The sequence below is a fragment of the Odocoileus virginianus genome, chromosome 10 (genome assembly GCF_023699985.2).
Source record: "Odocoileus virginianus isolate 20LAN1187 ecotype Illinois chromosome 10, Ovbor_1.2, whole genome shotgun sequence".
NCBI lineage: Eukaryota > Metazoa > Chordata > Mammalia > Artiodactyla > Cervidae > Odocoileus > Odocoileus virginianus.
The window spans coordinates 1,113,378-1,131,337 of record NC_069683.1 but is presented as its reverse complement, the minus strand read 5'-3'; the positions used below and the strand labels follow the sequence as shown (position 1 = coordinate 1,131,337).

Genomic DNA, 17,960 nt, shown 5'->3' with positions numbered 1-17,960 from the left:
CCTCCAATCTGAACCGGGCTGGGTCCACGGCCCCTTTCTGAAGGAAAACACGTGGCTGAGCAGTGCGCGAAAGGCCGTTGGCGGCAGGTGCGGCGGGCAGGCTGGCCGGCGCGGGCCACTTCTCCAGGCGTGAGTCCACAGGAGCCCGTGGGGAGCACGCCTGTCCTGGGTGCTCCCCAAACATCACCCACTTGACCCTCAAACGGCCCTACGAGTCGGTTCCAGCACAACCTCCGCTTCCCAGAAGAGGGACGAGAAGCTGAGGGTCACAGAACCGTCTTTGTCCTGGACGACCTTGAGGGCAACTGTGTACCTCCCAGGACTCTCCCCAAGTGGGTCTCAGTGTCCCTGAGGGCAGAGGCCCTGTGGCCTCAGACCCCTGCCAGAAGGCGTGGCACAGGCTGTGGGACGGCGGGCGGGCGGGGCTCGCGCCCCCCTCCACACTTCCCTCCCCCCGCCCCCATCCTGCCTCCTCCCTGCCCTTCCCTCCAAACAGAAGCGCGGGGCGGGGCCGGCCCTGGGGACTTCCCACTGCCCCGAGCCTCCAGCGGCTGAGCCTCTGGACCCCACCACTGCCTTTCGATAGCAGCGGTTGGGATACGGGTGCCCCAGCACCCCACGGCGTCTTCTCTGGGCCGGGGTCGAGCCCTCCAGCAGCCCCGCCAGGCGCGGGTCTCAGAGAGGACACCCGCCGGCCCGCACGTAAGGCAGGCGAGGGCGGCCTTGAAGCCTTATCTCCCGTGAGGCTCACTCCGCGCCGGCCTGACGGGCCGTGCCCCCTGCCAGCTGAAGACAACAGACAACAGCCTTTCCGGGCCCTGAGAGTCCCGGCGGGTCAAGGCCAGACCCAGGCAGGGAAGCATCTTCCCCACATGGAGCACACTGGGGGCTCGCTGAGTCCACGGAGCCCTCAAGTTCCAGGACTTCAGAAAGGCCGCCTTTCTCGTGGAGAGGCAGGAACCCACCTCCACACACCTGCCTGCGCCCGGCTCCCCTCCCCAGGGGCAGGCAGCACGGGGCGGGATGGGCCGTACATGGGAAAGGGGGTAGAGCTGAAGGCTGAGCCCCGTGGTCCCCCGCCCACTGAAGCCCCTGACACTGACCCAGGCTGAGCGAGCACGCACCTGTGCGCCCAGCAGAATGGCGGTGAGCTGCCGCAGCTCCGACTGTGACTGGAGGTTGATGGTGGCCAGCACTGCGGGCAGGAAGGAGACAGGGGACAGAGATCATCCCCTCGCCTGGAGGACTGAACGCCCCTGACGTCTCAGCTCACCAGCAGGTAGACAAATCCTGACACCATCTCCCATCGCCAACCAAGAGTTTAGTTCCTCTGTCGCCAGGAGACTTTCCTGGTTCATCCTGGAAACTCCACGACTCAGCACAGGCCTTACAGAGATCCACTCTCAAAGCAGCTGTGTTTGATTTACATAATTTTCACCACCTGAGCGTGCGTTTCCATTAATTCCTCCTTCACAGGAGCCTGCAGTCTGACATTCACTTTGCATCTCCAGCCTCCAGCACTGGGTGACCATCTAAGAAGACTCCCCTTTTACACCTTGGATGAAGGTTAGTATTCTGATCCATCCCCAGCGATAGGCCCTGTGGCTTTCCACTAGGGAAAAGCATGCCTGAGAAAAATGTGCTATGTTTGGCCCACAGGCATGGACGCAGAATTTGGCTCCGAGGCTCTTGCCTGCTTCCTGTCCTGGACAGAGGAGCTCACGTGCCCTGGCCTGAGCTCTGCTGTGCCCAGGAAGGTGGATGCTCACTGGGTGGTCTCCTGTGGAATGTGAGCCGTGATCATGGGACTTCCCTGGAGGTATGGTGGGTAAGACTGCGTGTCCCCTGCAGAGGCACAGTTTCCATCCCTGGTTGGGGAAGGAAGGTCCCAGGGGCCACGTGGTGAGTAAACAAAAACCAAAACAGAGATCTTGACAACACTGGAGAGCAACTGAACTCTAATAAAAAATTAATTAAGTTTTTAAAAAGCAAACATCAGCTGGGACCCCGGGAGGCCCACTTGGTATGGAGAAGACCCCACATCTGGACTCTCCTCACCTAAAGTGAAGAGCCAGGCCGACAGGGGGCCAGTCTGAACCGGCCCAGAAACCTCGGAGCCACAGGTCAAACCAGCCTGCACCTTCTCCATCCCCACCCCCCACCCCCCTCCAGAGCCCAGAGAATAGCTTGGAGGGTGAGGACGAAGAGGGCATGGTTCAGGGAAACCTAAGGAGCCTGGAAAGGGACCCGGGGCGGGAGGGGGGGAGGTGTCATAACCAGCCTGTGACAGCAGAGGTGATGACCCACCGAGGCCCAGGGGCCCCCTCCAGCCACCTCTCCCCCCACCCCGTACCTGGCCCCCTAGGAAAGCCGAGCCCCAGCGGTCTGGGCGCTTGCAGAAGAGGAAGCCCGGAAGATGGCTCCTGCACCTTCCTGCCCCCAGATTCTCATCGTGTTGGCCCAGAGAGTTCTCTCCAGAGTCACTTAATCCTGTGAAAGTCAACCCCAACACCCATACCTGGTTCCCCTGATTGGAACAGCCACCTCAGTCTGGTCACCCCACAGGGAGGGGCACTGGTCACAGCCACTGGCAAGCAGGCCATCAGAAAAGAAACGCATTCAAGGAAAACGCGGTGCAGGAAATACAAGGTTGAGGAGAAAGTGGTTGAGGAAACTGCTCAGAAAGTAGAAGGAAAAGGAGAAGACAGACAGCTGGAGAGCCACACGGCGCAGAGGGTGAACACATGCCTTGGACCCACAGAGGACGGAACCAGAGAAGAGGTGGCACCGGACAGCAGGGAGCAGCCGCCTCCAGGACTGCTCTGTCCAGCTGACAGCGCGCCGAGGAGGGCGGGCTCCGCAGAGACACAGGGCCCAAGTCACAGCAGCACGTGGAGAAAATGACAGACAACACTTCAAAGTCCCCGGACCCGGTCTCCAGGGGACCTGGGCCACCATCGGGATGGGGACACAGTGAGGGGCTAGCGCCATCGGACTGGATCAGATTCCGACAGGCACAGGCGTCTTAAAACACCCTGACGGGGTTTGGAAGCTGCTCAATGTCAAGAGACAGGGAAGAGAAGGGACAGAAAAAAATTTGAAAGAAAAGGAAAACCAATGGGTTACATTGGAAGCGAGCTGGCCACAAGCACCGTCCAGAACGCCGATGGGCTGCCCGGCCGGCGTGAGGACCTTTACTCGGGCCCGGAACATTGTGCACGTCAAGACAGAGGTGGGGGCACAGCTGCACCCAGGAAAGCCGCGGGGCCAGGGCGGCAGGAGAGGGGGCTTGACATCCACACTGCAGGGCTCTCTGTGCAGGTTATTTAGAATCACGGAGGCAGAGTCAAGAGGAAAGGTAAACAGCTCAAAGTGGGCACCTCAGGGCAAGGGCCGCGGAGGCTGCACCGCGTGTTTCTTTCATTGTTTTGTTTTTGAGTTTTTGTTCGGGGATAACCGCTCCACAATGTCGCTGGTGTCTGCTGCACAACAGCGTGGATCAGCTGTGGGTATACACATGCCCCACCCTCTGGGCCTCCCGCCGCCGCCCACCCACCCCTAGTTCATCACCGAGCACCCAGAAGAGCTCTGTGCTGCACGGAGGTTCCCGCTCACTGCCTATTCACACGCGCTTCTGTATAAACGTCAAGGATAGCCTCTCAGTTCACAAGCATTTCCAAGATTTCTTTCACACCTGGTGAAAGTCTAAATCATGTTCGCTGCTGCAGCTAAGTCGCTTCAGTCGTGTCCGACTCTGTGTGACCCCATAGACGTCTGCCCACCAGGCTCCCCCGTCCCTGGGATTCACCAGGCAAGAACACTGGAGTGGGTTGCCATCTCCTTCTCCAATGCATGAAAGTGAAAAGTGAAAGTGAAGTCGAGTCCGACTCTTCGCGACCCCATGGACTGCAGCCTACCAGGCTCCTCTGTCCAAGGTATTTTCCAGGCAAGAGTACTAGAGTGGGGTGCCAATCACGTTTAACTAACTGAAAAAATCCTTCCGGGCAGCAGGGGCGGGCCAGGGACGGGCCAGGGACGGGGCCGTGGTGGAGGGGCTGGGCCCGCGGTGAAGGGGCGGGGGCCACGGTAGAGGGGCGGGGGACGGGGCGTGGCCCGCGGTGGAGGGGGCGGGGCCATCAGAGGCCCCGGAGAGCCCGCACCCACCGCTCGAGGCTCCTCTGCGGTCCCCGCGGCTGAAGCGCGCTCCAGGGCCGGACGCCGCAGCCCACAGCCCGGGTCCTGCCCCGACCCGACGGGACACAGCGCCACCGTGTGGGCCCTCGGGAGGCGCGTCGGGAGGGGCGGACCGAGAGGAGCTGCCTGGAGGCGCCCGCCCGGATGCCAGTGAGAGAAGAGGCCCACTGTACCGGGTCGGAGGCTGCGGGCACCGCACGTGTCACGAGGGGCCACTGCGGCCTTGCAAAGGGCAGCGTCGGGGAGAGAGGACCATGGCCCTCGGGCGAGCAGAGGCGCTGGGAGCCGTGAGCGTGGACGCGAGGAGCGCAGCGCCAGCAGAGACTGCCGCCCAGAGGTGACAGGCCGGGCTCCCAGGAGGGCGCGGCGCAGGGAGACGGGGCGAAATCCTCTGCTCCAGTGGGAGCGGCTGGCGGGAACCCAGCACCACGAGAGGGGGTGCCCACAGGGCCTGAGGACCGAGCTGTGAGCCAGCTGTCCCTGCCGGACACCAGCCGGTGGTCTGCCTGGCCTCTCTGTGGACCCTGCTGGACGCCCACCTTGCTGTCCCGTGTCCTGCCATCCACAGGGCCCTGGGTGTCCCCGGTGCTCCACCAGTCGGCCCCTCCAGCCCGGAGCACACAAGAGCTCAGGTCAGGGCGACACCGCCCCCCGACCTCCCCACGGCCTCCTGGCAGGTACCTCCGTCCACAATGCCATTCTTCAGGCCGTCCTGGTTGTCTGAGGTCAGGAGCAGCTCCACGATCCCCCGGTCCTGCAGGGCCTGCGAGGGGGTCAGACAACAGGCTGTCCTTCCTCACACCTCCCACCATGTCACACTCTGATCTCCGCCTAGAGCAGGCCCTGGGGCCCAGAGAAATGAGCGTCCCAGGAGCCCAGCCTCCCTTGGGCTTCAGGACCAGGCAAGCATCCCTTTATGCACCCCATCCCAGACACCAGGGTCACCAAAGGATAGGAGAGACAGCAGGGCAGCTTCCTTCCCTGCAGCCAGAGGACTGGGGAAGCCTGGCCCAGCCTCACCAGCACAGGAGAACAGGCATCGTGACTCTGGCCCAGGGGGTCTCAAGGAGGCGCTGTGGCAGAAGACCCTGCTGGCCTGAGCCTGCCCCAGACAAGGACTGAGCTCGCATCTGGCTTCAAGGACACCATCCTCCCTGAGGCAGCCTGGCCCCTCTGCGGAGGAGGAGGGGACACTGGGTGAGACCCTCCAAGCGTCTGCAGGGACTGGAGGAGTCCCCAGATGGACACGACTCTGCCTGTGACAGCAGGGGTGTCGCCCAGGACACCAGGGGCCGGAGCAGCTCTCATCAGATCAGTTGGAGGCACTGAGGCTTTCTCGACGCACACGGGGGCCGACCCTCCCAAGTACAAAGCGCTGGTGCCAGTGATGTCATCAGTGTTCTGTGTGCTGACTGTTCACTGGATGCTAGAGCAACACTGAGCCTGCGACTTGACTACACATACAGTTCGGACAGGCAAAGCCTCTCATCAATCCCAATTCACAGAAGAGAGAGTAGGGGCTTAGAAAAATGGGTGCATCTGCTCCAGGTCTCAGCTGCCGAGTGGGAGGAGCCAGTTCTGAGCAGCTGTTGTTCAGTCACTTGTTGCAGCCGAGGCTTTGCAACCCCATGGACTGCAGCACACCTGTTCTTTTCAGTGTCGCTCTGGCCCTGCCCCTGCCTGCTCTGCCACACACTTGGCCAGGGGCTCCAGCCACCTGCTCGCTGGAATCGGATGTCTGAGCTCCACCCCAGAGGCCCTTGGTTAACGGATGGCATATGGCCTGGGCACAGTGAGTTTAAACAATCCCCAGAGGGAGCCAACATGCGGCCAGAGGAGGGGCCGCTGCTTTGAGTGCTGGAGTCAGATCAGCAGCCGCCGCCACCAGGAAGGCCTCCAGCCATGCCCTCAGTCAAGGCAGTTCTGTTACTCTCAACCCCCGCAGCACCATATGTACTGAAATCCCTGTTAAACTCAGTCAATGGAGGGCACAAGTGAAGACCTTGTTGCAATCAAGGTCTGAGAAAGGATTTACCGCTTAGTAAACAGTGCTGGGTGACAGGCCCATCCATCGCAGCAGAGCCCACAGAGGGAAGGCGCAGAGGTGAGCTGAGCTGACTCTTACCTTCTTGATGTAAGGCATGTAGGCGGGGTCTTTGTTGTAGGACCCATACTCATTCTCCACCTGCACAGCGATGATGGGTCCTCCATGCTTGTACTGAGAAAACAAGAGAGCAATCAGAAGCTGAGGCTGTAGCGGGAACCGTGCCAGCTAATGTCACCACGCTTAGCACCAGTGACAGCAGAACATCCCTTCAGAAGTTCAAGTCTCAAAAGGTCTGATACACAGTTGAGTGACATCAGTGAGACAGGGAGAAGGAAGCTCCAGGCCTTTGTCCCCCTAGGGAAACAACAGGAAAACAACTGTACCACTGACTAAAGTAACTTTATAGGATCTCTGGAAACAAGCCAAATGTTTAAGCAAACAAGGGAACATCCAATCAAGAAAAAGACATTCAAAACGGTGGCACATTCCATGATTTTGCTCACCTGTGTCCCACCCACTCCCTGGAGTAGCAAGGTGCAGTCAGAAGGACACAGCCTGAGTTCCAGCCCCTCCTTCAGGACAGAAGGGCTATTTGTGGGCTCCCCAGAGAACTAGTTTCTGTCTCATCTGACTTGGAGATCAGACAAAAAATGTTGGTATGGTTTGGACCTCATGCTGGAAGCTGCAAAAGGCAGCAATGGGTCACAGCCTGTAAACATCTCAGGGGGACTACAGACCCATGGATGCCCGGGAGCAAGGGATTGCAGGCAGAGGAATATGATAGAATATCTAAGACCATAAGAAGAATCCCGGGTGAGACTCTTGGAGAAATCAACATGTAAAAGCAGCTAGGGGAATTTTTTTTTTTTTTTTTAAAAAGCACACACACAAACCAGACAGGATACATACCAAGAAAATACCTGAGAAGATCTCAGACCTGCATCCCAGGCTGATCTCAAGGCTCAGGAGCCCACTAAATACTAAAGGTCTTTCCAGAAGACTGCAAACACTGAGAGAGGGGACTGTCTTTATAAATGCCTAACTTTAACCCTCCAAAATAAGGCATATAAAGAAACAGGAAAATGTAACTCATTCAAAGAACAAAATAAATCTCTAGAAACAGTGTCTAAAGGAACTAGAAATGACCTCTAAAGAAACACACACACTGAACTTAGAAGACAAAGAATTTTAAAACAACTGTCATAAATATGATCAAAGAGCTAAAGAAAAACATGGACAGAAATCAAGGAAAGGACATATGGACAAAGTGAGAATACTAATAAAGAGACAGAAATGATTTCAAAAAGAACCAAGCAGAAATTCTGGAGCTGAAAAGTACATTATCTAAACAGAAAAATTCACCATAGGAGTTCAACCGCATATTCAAACAGGCAGAAGAAAGAGTGTGCAAACTTGATGACAGGTCATTTTGAATTATTGAGTCTGAGAAGCAAAAAGAAAAAAGAATAAAGACAAGTGAACAGATCCTAAGAGACTTTATGCAAATCAGTAAACAGACAAATACACTCACTATAGGAAGTCCAAAAGGAGAAGAAAGGGGCAGAGATCCAAGCTTCAGTGAAATCCAAGTAACATTAAACCAGAGACCCACACCAATACATATTATCAAACTGTCAGAAGACAGAGATTCTTGAAAGGATCAAAAGAAACACAACTTGACATGTACAAAGGATTCCCAACCTTGCAGAACATTTGGTCCAAAGCATCCACAAGGCATTCAGTCCATAAGACATTTGGTTCATATGACATTCAGTTCATGCCCAAAGGTCCTTGAAATCTAGTTTTACCCAAAATGTCCATGAGCCTATTTGCCCCACACTAAATAGCTTGGATAAGACCAAACATCCAAGACCTTTTAGTGTGGGCTGAATGTCTGCTCACCATCCCCAGTGAGATTACCAGTGGATATCTCATCAGAAATTTTGCAGGACAGAGGCAGTAGGATACTATATTCAAAGTACTGAAGGAAAAAAACTAGCAAGTGAGATTTTTCCATCTGGCAAAACTGTCCTTCAAAAATAATGGAGAAATTAAGACACTGTCAGACAAATAAAAGCTGAAAGAATATATTACCACTAGACTTGTCTTATAGGAAATGCTACACAGAGTCCCTCAAGTTGAAATGAAAGGATGCTAGATGAAAACTCAAAGCCAGCTGAGAATATAAACCTCCCTGGGGAAAAAAAAAAACTTCCCTGGGAAAGGTAAATATGTGAAAAAATGTAAAAAACAGTATTATTATAATTTTAGTTTGTAACTCCATTTCTTATTCTTTACAGGATTTAAAAGACAAGTATATAAAAATAATTATGGGTCTATATTAATTGGTACACAATATATAAAAATACAATTTGTGATAGCAATAATATAAAGGGGATGGAGCTGTAAAAAAGTAGGAGTTTTTGTATGTGATTGAAGTTAAGATGGTATTAATATAAAATAGAATGTCATAACTTTAGGACAGTGTATGTAATCTCCATGGTAACCAAAATATCTGTAGAATATACACAAAAGGAAATAAAAAGAATCAAAACTTGTCACTTAAAAAATTCAACTAGTAAAATCTGCTGCAAAAAAAAAAAATCAACTAAATACAAAGGAAGGCTGTAATGAAGGAAATAAGGGAGCAGAAAGCTATAAGACATACAGTAAACAAATAATAAAAAAACAAAAGTAAGTGCATCCCTATATTTAAATATAAATGGATTAAACTCCCCAACCAAAAGACAGATTTTCAGAATGCATAAAAAAGCAATACCTAACTACAGGCTGTCTACAAGACTCTCATGTTAGATCTATGGACCTACATGGGTTGAAAGACAAAAGTATGGAAAAAGATATTCTGTGTGAATAGTAACCAAAAGAGACCAGGGTGTGACTATAGTAACAAACAAACTGGACTTTAAGTCATAAATTGTTAGAAGGGAAAAGAAAGACATTATTTAATGTACACAGGTGTATAGATATTCATATTTGCACAACAATAAAAGGGCCAGTTTAGAAGATACAACATAAACATATGTGCACCAAACACCAGAGCGCCAAAGTGAATACTGGCAGAATTAAAGGGAGAAATGCAACTCTATAAAAACAGTAGAAGACTTCAGTACTCCATTTTCAATAGGATAACCAGACAGAAGACCAGGAAGGACACAGAAGACTTGAACACTACAGACAAGTTAGACCTGACAAGTGTATCCAGAACACTCCACCCAACAACAGCACAACACACATTTTTCTCAAATGCACATGGATCACTCTCCAGGATAAACCATATGTTAGGCCATAAAGCAAGTTTTAATAAAATTGAAGGTTGAAATCATATAAAGTATCATTTCCAATTACAGAAAAGATGAAAGTAGAACCCAACAACAAAAAAGAAACTGGAAAATTCACAAGACTGAAGAAATCGGTGACTTGAAGAAATCTCAGGAAACCTAGAGAATATCTTGAGACAAAATAAAAACACAACATACAAACTTGTGGGATACAATGAAAGCACTATAAACACTTAAAAAAAGAAGAAAGATCTCAAGTCAACAACCTACCTTTTCACCTTAAGCAACTGGAAAAGAAGAAACTAAAGTCAAAGGTAACAGAGGGAAGGAAATAAGAAATATGAAAGCAGGGGAAATAGAAGATTAGAAAAACAATAGGGAAAAATCAACCAATCTTTTCTTGATTCTCTGAAAAGATTAACAAAACTGACAAACCGCTAGTTAGAGTAACAAAAGACTCAACTAGAAACACACAACATGCCAAGACTGAATTGTGAAAAAAGAAACATCTGGACAGATTTATAACTAGTGAGGAAAGTGACACCAATCTTTCTCAAATTCTAAACATTTTGAAAAAAGGGAACACTTCCAAATTTACTCTATGAGGCCAGTATTACCAAAGCCAGAAAAAGAGTTAACAGGTAAAGAGAACTACAGACCAATATCCCTCATGAATATTGATGCAAAAAATCTTAAGCGTAATACTAAAAAAAACAAATTCAGCAGCATACTAAAAAGATTATACACCATGAAAATGTGGGGTTTATTCTTGAATATAAGGATGGTTCAATAAAATCAATGTTATACACCACATTAATGAAATGAAGGTTAAAAAAACATGATTATCTCAAATGATGTTGTAAAAAAGCATTCAAAAATTCAGCATGATTTCATAATAAAAATACTCAACAAATTACTAATGTAAGAAAACTATCTCACCTTTAAAAAGGCTATATGTGAATAGCCCACAGCCAGCCTCATACTCACTGAAAGCTTTTCCTTTGAGATTAAGACTGAGACAAGATTCCTGCTTTTACCACTTCTATTCAACAAGGTATAGAGTGTTAGCTAGAGTAATTAGGAAAAAAAGAATGAAATAAGTCATCCAAGTTGGAAAGGAAGATGCAAAATTATCTCTTGTTTGCAGACAATATGATCTTATGAGTAGAAAACCGTGAAGATTATATACACAAGCAAACCTGTTAGTTCTAATAAACAAACACAGCAAATCCGCAGGATACAAAAACCAATGTACAAAGAATTCAATGGTTTCTATGCACGATCAGTGACAAATTCTACATACAATAGCATCATAAAGATTTAAATATTTAGGAAGAAATTTAATCAAGGAGGCAAAATACTTATACATTGAAACCTACAAAATGTTGCCAGAAGAAAGAAGACACCAATAAATGGAAAGGTATCCTGTGTTCACAGACTGAAAGATTTAATATTATTAAGATGTCATTACTACTCAAAGCAATCTACAAAGTCAATGTATTCCTTGTCAAAACACCAGTGTTTTTAAACAAGCAGAAAAAGGCATCGTAAAATCCACATGGAATCTCAAGAGACTCTGAATATCCAAAACAATGCTGGAAAAAAAGAACAAAGTTAGAGGTCTCACACTTTCTGACTTCGAAACTTACCACACAGCTACGGTAATCAAAATAGTGCAGTCCTGGCCTCAAGACAAATATATAGACCGATGGAATAGAATAGAGAGCCCAGAAATAAACTCACACATATGGTCAAAAGGATTTTCTCCAAGGGAGGCAAAACCATTCAATGGGGAAAGGTCACTCATTTTTTTTAGCAAATGATGGCAAGAAAACTGGATATGCACATGCACAAAACAAAGCTGTACCCTTACGTTATACATACCATCTGAAAAACGTAACTCAAAGGAGATCATAAACCAGAATGTAAGAGCAACATTATGAAACTCTCAGAAGATGACACAGGGGAGAAATGTCATGAAACTGGATTTGGCAATGATTGACCTAAAGCACGGGCACCAAAGGAGAAAACAAGATGCACTGGACTTACCAGTAAACACCCTCAGAGCGAGAGAAGATATTTACAAGTCATACATTTGATAAGATACTGATAGATACTGAAGAAAGAACTCCTACAACCACAAAAACACACAGACCAATTAAAAAATGGGCAAAGAATTGGAATAAATATTTCTCCAAGGAAGATATATAAATGGCCAGTAAGGACATGAAAAAATACTCCACATCATTAATTATTAAGTAATTCAAATCAAAACCACAGTGAGATACCACTTTACATCCACTAGGATGGCTTTTATGAAACAGACAGAAAACAGCAACTGTGGGCCAGGGTTCAAGAAATTGGAATTCTGTGTATTGTTCATGAGAATGTAAAACAGTGTGTTGTGGAACACTTAACTTTTCCTCAAAATCTTAAACACAGAAAAGCCATGTGACCCAGCAATACCACTTTTCTGGGTATATATCCAACAGAAGTGAAAGTGGACTGAGACAGCTATCTGTGACCCCCTGGAGGAGGGCATGGCAACCCACTCCAGCACTCTTGCCTAGAGAACCCCAGGGACAGAGGAGCCTGGCGGCCACTGTCCTTGGTGCTGCATGGAGTCCGACACGACTGAGTGCCTGAGCACCACACCCAGAAAAAGCTGTCCTGGATTAGGTGTGACCTTCCTGTGCCTAAGGATTCTGGGTCACATCCCTAGCACAGCCACCCCCTGGGCCCTCAGCCCCACCCCACCTCCGCTGCCCAGCCTAGGACAGCTTACTGAATCGTCTTGGCAAGCCCATCTTCCTTGCAAAAATCTAGACTAAGAATTTTCCTAGCTTCTTGCCTCTTTCATGACTGAGGCTGCCAGATTTAGTAAGTAAAAATACAAGACATCCAGTTATACTGCTTGAATTTACAACAAATAATTTTTAAATAAGCAATGAATTTTTTAATGTAACTGTCCCAAGCAATATTTAGGACATGTGTATACTTAAGAAATGTATTCCTTGTTTATCTGAAGTTCACATGTAATGGGGGTATCCTGTGTGTTATTTGCCCACCCTACAAAGAACCAACAGTTCCTTTGATCTGTGTGCTGTGAATATCCCAAACCACTGACTCTCAGCCGCTTTTATCAATGAACTAATTTTTTTAACTGTACTAATTTCTCAGTGTCGCAGTTCTCTTACAGAAGCAACTGAGTTTATTTGCATTCCTGCTTTTTCATTGCTTCCAATTATTAGATGCCACTTAAGACACTTTCTCCCCCAGCTTCATTTGAAGACGTATGTTTTGAACGATAAACTTGCACCCTTTTGGGAGCCAGAGGATGGACTCAGGACGTCATCAGTGGAGACTCTATAAGGAGAAGGCCCCCTCCTCACAGGCGAGGGGCTGTCCCAGGGGCGTCTCTCCAGCACAACTGGGCCCTGCGCTGCGAGTCCGGACCGACAGGCCCAGCGAGCCGCCACCCAGCGCCCGGCCCGCATCCCTGCGCCCGCCTGCACACCGCCGGCCGTTGGAGCTTCCCCCGCAAGGCAGCGCGGCACCAGGCAGGCTTCAGCGGAGGAGGGCGGCGGCCACGGGAAGCGCCGTGAGCCCCGCCGGGCTAAGAGCCTGACCCAGCTGCGGAACCAGTTGGGGGCGCGGAGGGCAGGCCCAATCTGCTCTTTTACCTGGAGCGGCACCACCCTGAGCATCAGGTGGTCAAAATAAAGGTCCACTGCTTCCGTGAAGCCCTTGTAAGTTGTTCTCAGCCTCATGTCAGGGTCTCGGAGTAACCAGCTTGAATGAAAAGGGGAGGGTGATTAGTTTCACCGTCTGGGGGTTTGCTCTGAGCAGGATGATGGCTGAAAAGGAGCAGCTTAAGGGAGCCCAGGGGTGATCCTGGAGGCCAGTCAGGACGCAGGGCAGACGCTGGCACAGGCCAGAACCTGCTTTCCCCCGAGGACCCAGCACCGCGGGCCATTCTAGTTCTGAGTCAGGGCCAGCGGTCTGGCTGCCGGTCAGAGGGACCAAAGCTTTTCATTGAAGCCAAGGCCCATGTCTCAAGACTTTACACAACATCTTATCAGAGAGGGGCGAAGACAAAGGGGTCGGGGATCCCTGAGACTGGAGGACAAGGCATCGCCTTCTGCTGTCAGCAGAAAAGGCAGCCTGGGGACCGAGAGAAGGAGTCTGGCCTCCCCTTTCTAATCCGGCTGGTCCCCATCTGCACGCGGTCCTCAGCATCCAGAGCTCGGCCTGGGGTGTGGGGGGAGGGGGAGGGGGGGAGGGAGGGGGAGCTGGAGACAAAGAAGGTTAACCCTGTGCTGGCCTGCAGGGGGAGGGGTGGGCGAGGGGGAGGGGTGGGCGAGGGGGGAAAGGGAGAGGAGGGTGTGGGAGAGTGGGGGAGGGGAGAGGGAGGGGGAGCTGGAGACAAAGAAGGTTAACCCTGTGCTGGCCTGCAGGGGGAGGGGTGGGCAAGGGGGAAAGGGAGAGGAGGGTGTGGGAGAGTGGGGGAGGGGAGAGGGAGGGGGAGCTGGAGACAAAGAAGGTTAACCCTGCCCTGGCCTGCCTGTGGTGTTCACCCAGCCGGTAAGCACGGAGCACCACTTTCAGAACTACAGCCAAGGTGTTTTCCTTATACAGATTCTGAGGAACATTCATGTTTTCCTGCAAAAGGCCCCAGTGCTCCTCACATCCTGGTCCAGAAGAAGTGCAGGCTGAGAAAGCCATGACTGTAGGTCAGGTCACTGGGTGACCGTGGAGAGACAGCCCCCTGGGGCCAGACGCCTGAGTCCTTCGCCGGGAAAGCTCTAGTCTCTGGCCCCCACTGGGACTCCGCTTGCAGCACGCCCAGCTCCGCCTCCCAGGAATGCCCACCCAGGACCTGGGCCGAGGGTGCAGGGAGGCCTGAGGGCTTCAGAGCTCAGACTTAATCAAGGCGCTGCTGACGCAGGGTTTCTGACCCGCAGGGAGGAGGGGCGAGGCTGCCCTGGCTGTGTGAGCCTCAAGGCCCCTCGCCGAGCTGAAGGCCAGCGACAGAGGGTCTGGGCAGTGGGGCAGGCCCCATCGCCCGAGGATGAGAGTGAGGCCTTCACAGAGCAGAAGGCGGCACACAGGACCAGCCTGCCCCCCCGCAGATCGGGGGGGGGGAGCTAGCAGCTAGAACCGGGAGCGTGGGACCCGGTCAACAGGAAACCCTTCTGCTGGAATACTACTAGTGGTAATAACACCTGGGACCAGGGCTGGCCCTGGCGCTAGGTAATCCTGCCCGACTCCTGAGCCAACCACAGGCAGGGTTCTGACTCCTGTGGAGACCCCATCCCAAGATAGCTCATCGGGGCCTGAGATCTGAAGGCAAAAGATAAAACTAAAACAGCGTGTTTCTCCTCTATCAAAATGCTCGCCCCTAAAAAAAAATGCTTTGTAGCACATCTAAGGAACAGGAGAGTGGGTTTGACTTCTCCCGTTTTTCAGAAAGCAAGGCCCGTCTGGAGCGGGCAGGACCGGACCGAGGCCGAGCCCTGCAGCAGGGCCCGGCGCCTGAGACCAGCCTCCCGGCCCTGCGGCGTGGAGCCACATGGGCTCTGACGGGGACAGTAACTGTGACGTCGCTGACAAGGCTGCCCTTTGGGGGCCACTTATTCTGAAAAAGAACCTCTGCACAGGGTGAAACGTACACGTAGGCAGCATCAGGCCCATGGGGTGCTCAGCGCTCACAGAAGCGCACAGGGCACCCCCAGCCACCGCCGAGGCACAGCCCCGCTCACCTGGGCAGGCCCCCGAGGTCCATCTCACTGCAGATGTAGGGGCCTGGACGCAGGATCACCCACAGCCCCACCTCCGCCGCCAGCAGGATGAAGGCCCTGGGGGTCAGGGTCACCGATTCTCAGGGCTTGGAGCCCAGCGCCCCCTCCCCTCGCCCACCCGGCCCTCCCCAGGGGGCTGGGGACGCTGAGGGCAGGACACCACCCCCCCCCCCCCGGGTCACCGCCGAGCCCCCAGCCTGGGACATCAGCGCGGCCACTCTGGGGCACGAGGAGAAGAAAGAGCCTCGCCCGGGACATGGAGTCCTGACTGAGGGCCTGACCTGAGGCCCTCAGCCCAGCGGGTCCACCCTGCAGAGCCGGGCACCTGGGGAGGGGCCTCGGGCTGGGCTGGGGCGGGGGTGGGGCAGGCCCGGCCCGGGGGTGGCGGGGTCACGACAGAGGGCGTGGGGCCCGGCACAGGTTCCCCCTGCGGTCCTCTCTGCCCAGGATGCCCCGTGGGTCCCCACCCCTCAGGCCCCCGCCCCGCCCGGCCGGGTCATAGAACCTACTCCAGGTCCAGGTTCCCGGAGAAGTCGAATGTGCCTCTCTGCGGCTCGTGGAGGTTCCACGGAACGTAGCTGTGGCAGGGAAGAGGGTGACAGGTGTGAGGCCTCCAGTGGTTCTCCACTTTGTCTCCCAGACCAGCATCTCTGTCCCTAAAACCCTCATGAGGCTGAAGACGGTTTCTCACATGCAGGGCTGGAATGGAGAAAAACTGGAGAGACCGATGAGCTCACAGAAGCAGGGCAAGCCCCTCCCCCCCACCTGCCGGGAGAAGGGCAGGGGGCCAAAAGATCTGGGGGCATCCCTCCCTCCCCCTTCTCCATCATCCTCTCTCTTCACAAGAGAAAGAAGTAACTTTATGGGCAAAGCAGTTAAAAGTGAGGCAGGCTAGGACCTGGAACCCTTGCTGCATTGCCTGCACCTGGACAAACACCTCCAGCAACAAAATACAGAGAAGCTATGAGACTAAATACAACCGCATGCACGCAGGGCAAACGACAGCCAAGACACAGAAAGACCCAGAACCCAGCTGCCATTTCCGAGGTGCCGGGGGCGAAAGCAGGGTCCATGCAGGACCCCTCCACGCAGCACCACCAAGTGGGGGGACCACCTAATCCCCACGCCAGCCCCTCCAGACCCGCCCCCACCCCTGGGAGGAGCCCCAGTTACTGCTCTTGCTCCCCTCGGGTACACCCTCTCCTGCCTCTGGCAGACCCTCCTCTGGCCTCTGGTCAGTGCCTGTTGATCAGAGTCCTAGAACCCTGGTCGGCAACAAAAGTAGGGTAAAAAGGAGCTCTGCTCATCAGCACTGCTCTTAACGCAATACTCGGAATCCCAAACCCTGTCACAGGACTGAGGTTCTTACCCTAAAGAGATCAGGAAATGTAAGTTCCTTAAGTGGCTGCCTCTGAGTCCCGCATGCCCCTCTCCTGGACGCCACCCACACCAGCCTCTAGGGGAAGGTCTCCGATTGCAAAGGTGAACAGGTGGCTTCCTGTTTCCACTTCAGACTCAAGAGCTCATACAGATTCTCCTGATCTTATAAGGCAAAATGCTCAGCCCTTGTCAGGAGCCCTGTAACACAAGCATGTGCCCCCAGGACCAGAAGTAAGTGGACCCCACCAGGTAACCTTCCTGGAAAATCACATGCTTTGTCCAACTGATGCTGTCACGGCTCAGAACACCCCGTAACTGTTCTTAGAACTGTCTTCAAAATCGGTTCATAAACTACCAAGAAAACCCACCTCCTTGACTTGTAATCACACATTTTTGCCTGAAGTTTTAATAACCCAGCCTGATCACGCACTTGATTTCATAGACTTGGATCTAAACATCTGTTGGAAATGCTGAAAAAGACATCCACAAAATGATCAAGATTTTTTTTCCCAACTGAGCCCATGTGGTAACTGATTCCCAGATCAGCACAGAGGCGGGTGGCCACCACCGGCTGACCCTACGCTTGTTCCAGGAGGGAAGCCGCAGCTTCTGAAGATGATTCCAGAAAGCGATATGGAGACAGGTGTGCTGGGAAAGTTCACACACACCTCGGCAAGGGGGGGGTGCTCCTTCCTTAGACCCACGCGGGGCCGGGCTGCTCCCCCTTACACCCACGCGGGGCCGGGCTGCTCCCCCTTACACCCATGGGGGGGGCGGGCCAGGTGAGGGGCGCGGGGCGCGGGGCGCGGGGCGCGGGGCGGCGCTCACGTGGTCAGCGTGTTGAGGCCGCAGGCCCGCAGCTTCAGGAGCCGGTCCCTCCAGTAGGCCCGGGGCACCCGGAAGTAGTGGATGGAGCCCCCGAAGATCCAGAAGGCCGAGTTCTCCAGCTTGAAGTTCTGGCCATCGGCCCGCAGCCCTAGGTGCCGGCGCCACAACAACGAGGCGCCGAGGCCGCTCCAGTTCAGCCTACGGGAGACAGGGCCTCAGAGCTGGCCCGCCGGGCGCGGGGGCTGTGGGCAGCCGGGTCCCTGCCTCCGCCTCCAGCCCCCAGACGGCGCCCGACGCCAGACTCGAGGCCGCCACGCAGCACACGCGCGTCAGCGGCGCTCACACCCAGCCAGCGAGGAACAGACGCTTTCAACACGGGGCTACGCTCGGAAGGGAGGTCGGGGTGCACGC

The 17,960-nt window shown here is 53.0% G+C and overlaps 1 protein-coding gene across 3 annotated transcripts in view; it reads right to left on the bottom strand.

The window, feature by feature from the left end:
- The window catches only part of LOC110141869 (beta-galactosidase-1-like protein 2), a 38,206-nt gene that overhangs the window by 7,938 nt on the left and 12,308 nt on the right, over positions 1-17,960 (bottom strand). For 2 of the 3 annotated variants that reach the window (XM_070472891.1, XM_070472892.1), the window contains exons 2-8: positions 17,550-17,747; positions 15,851-15,919; positions 15,303-15,398; positions 13,224-13,332; positions 6,320-6,412; positions 4,876-4,957; positions 1,125-1,195 (exon numbers count right to left, since the gene is read on the bottom strand). In XM_070472891.1, coding sequence (XP_070328992.1) covers positions 1,125-1,195; positions 4,876-4,957; positions 6,320-6,412; positions 13,224-13,332; positions 15,303-15,398; positions 15,851-15,919; positions 17,550-17,747 — 718 coding nt within the window. The remainder of the gene's footprint in view (positions 1-1,124; positions 1,196-4,875; positions 4,958-6,319; positions 6,413-13,223; positions 13,333-15,302; positions 15,399-15,850; positions 15,920-17,549; positions 17,748-17,960) is intronic. The other variant, XM_070472893.1, reaches the window with a different exon arrangement.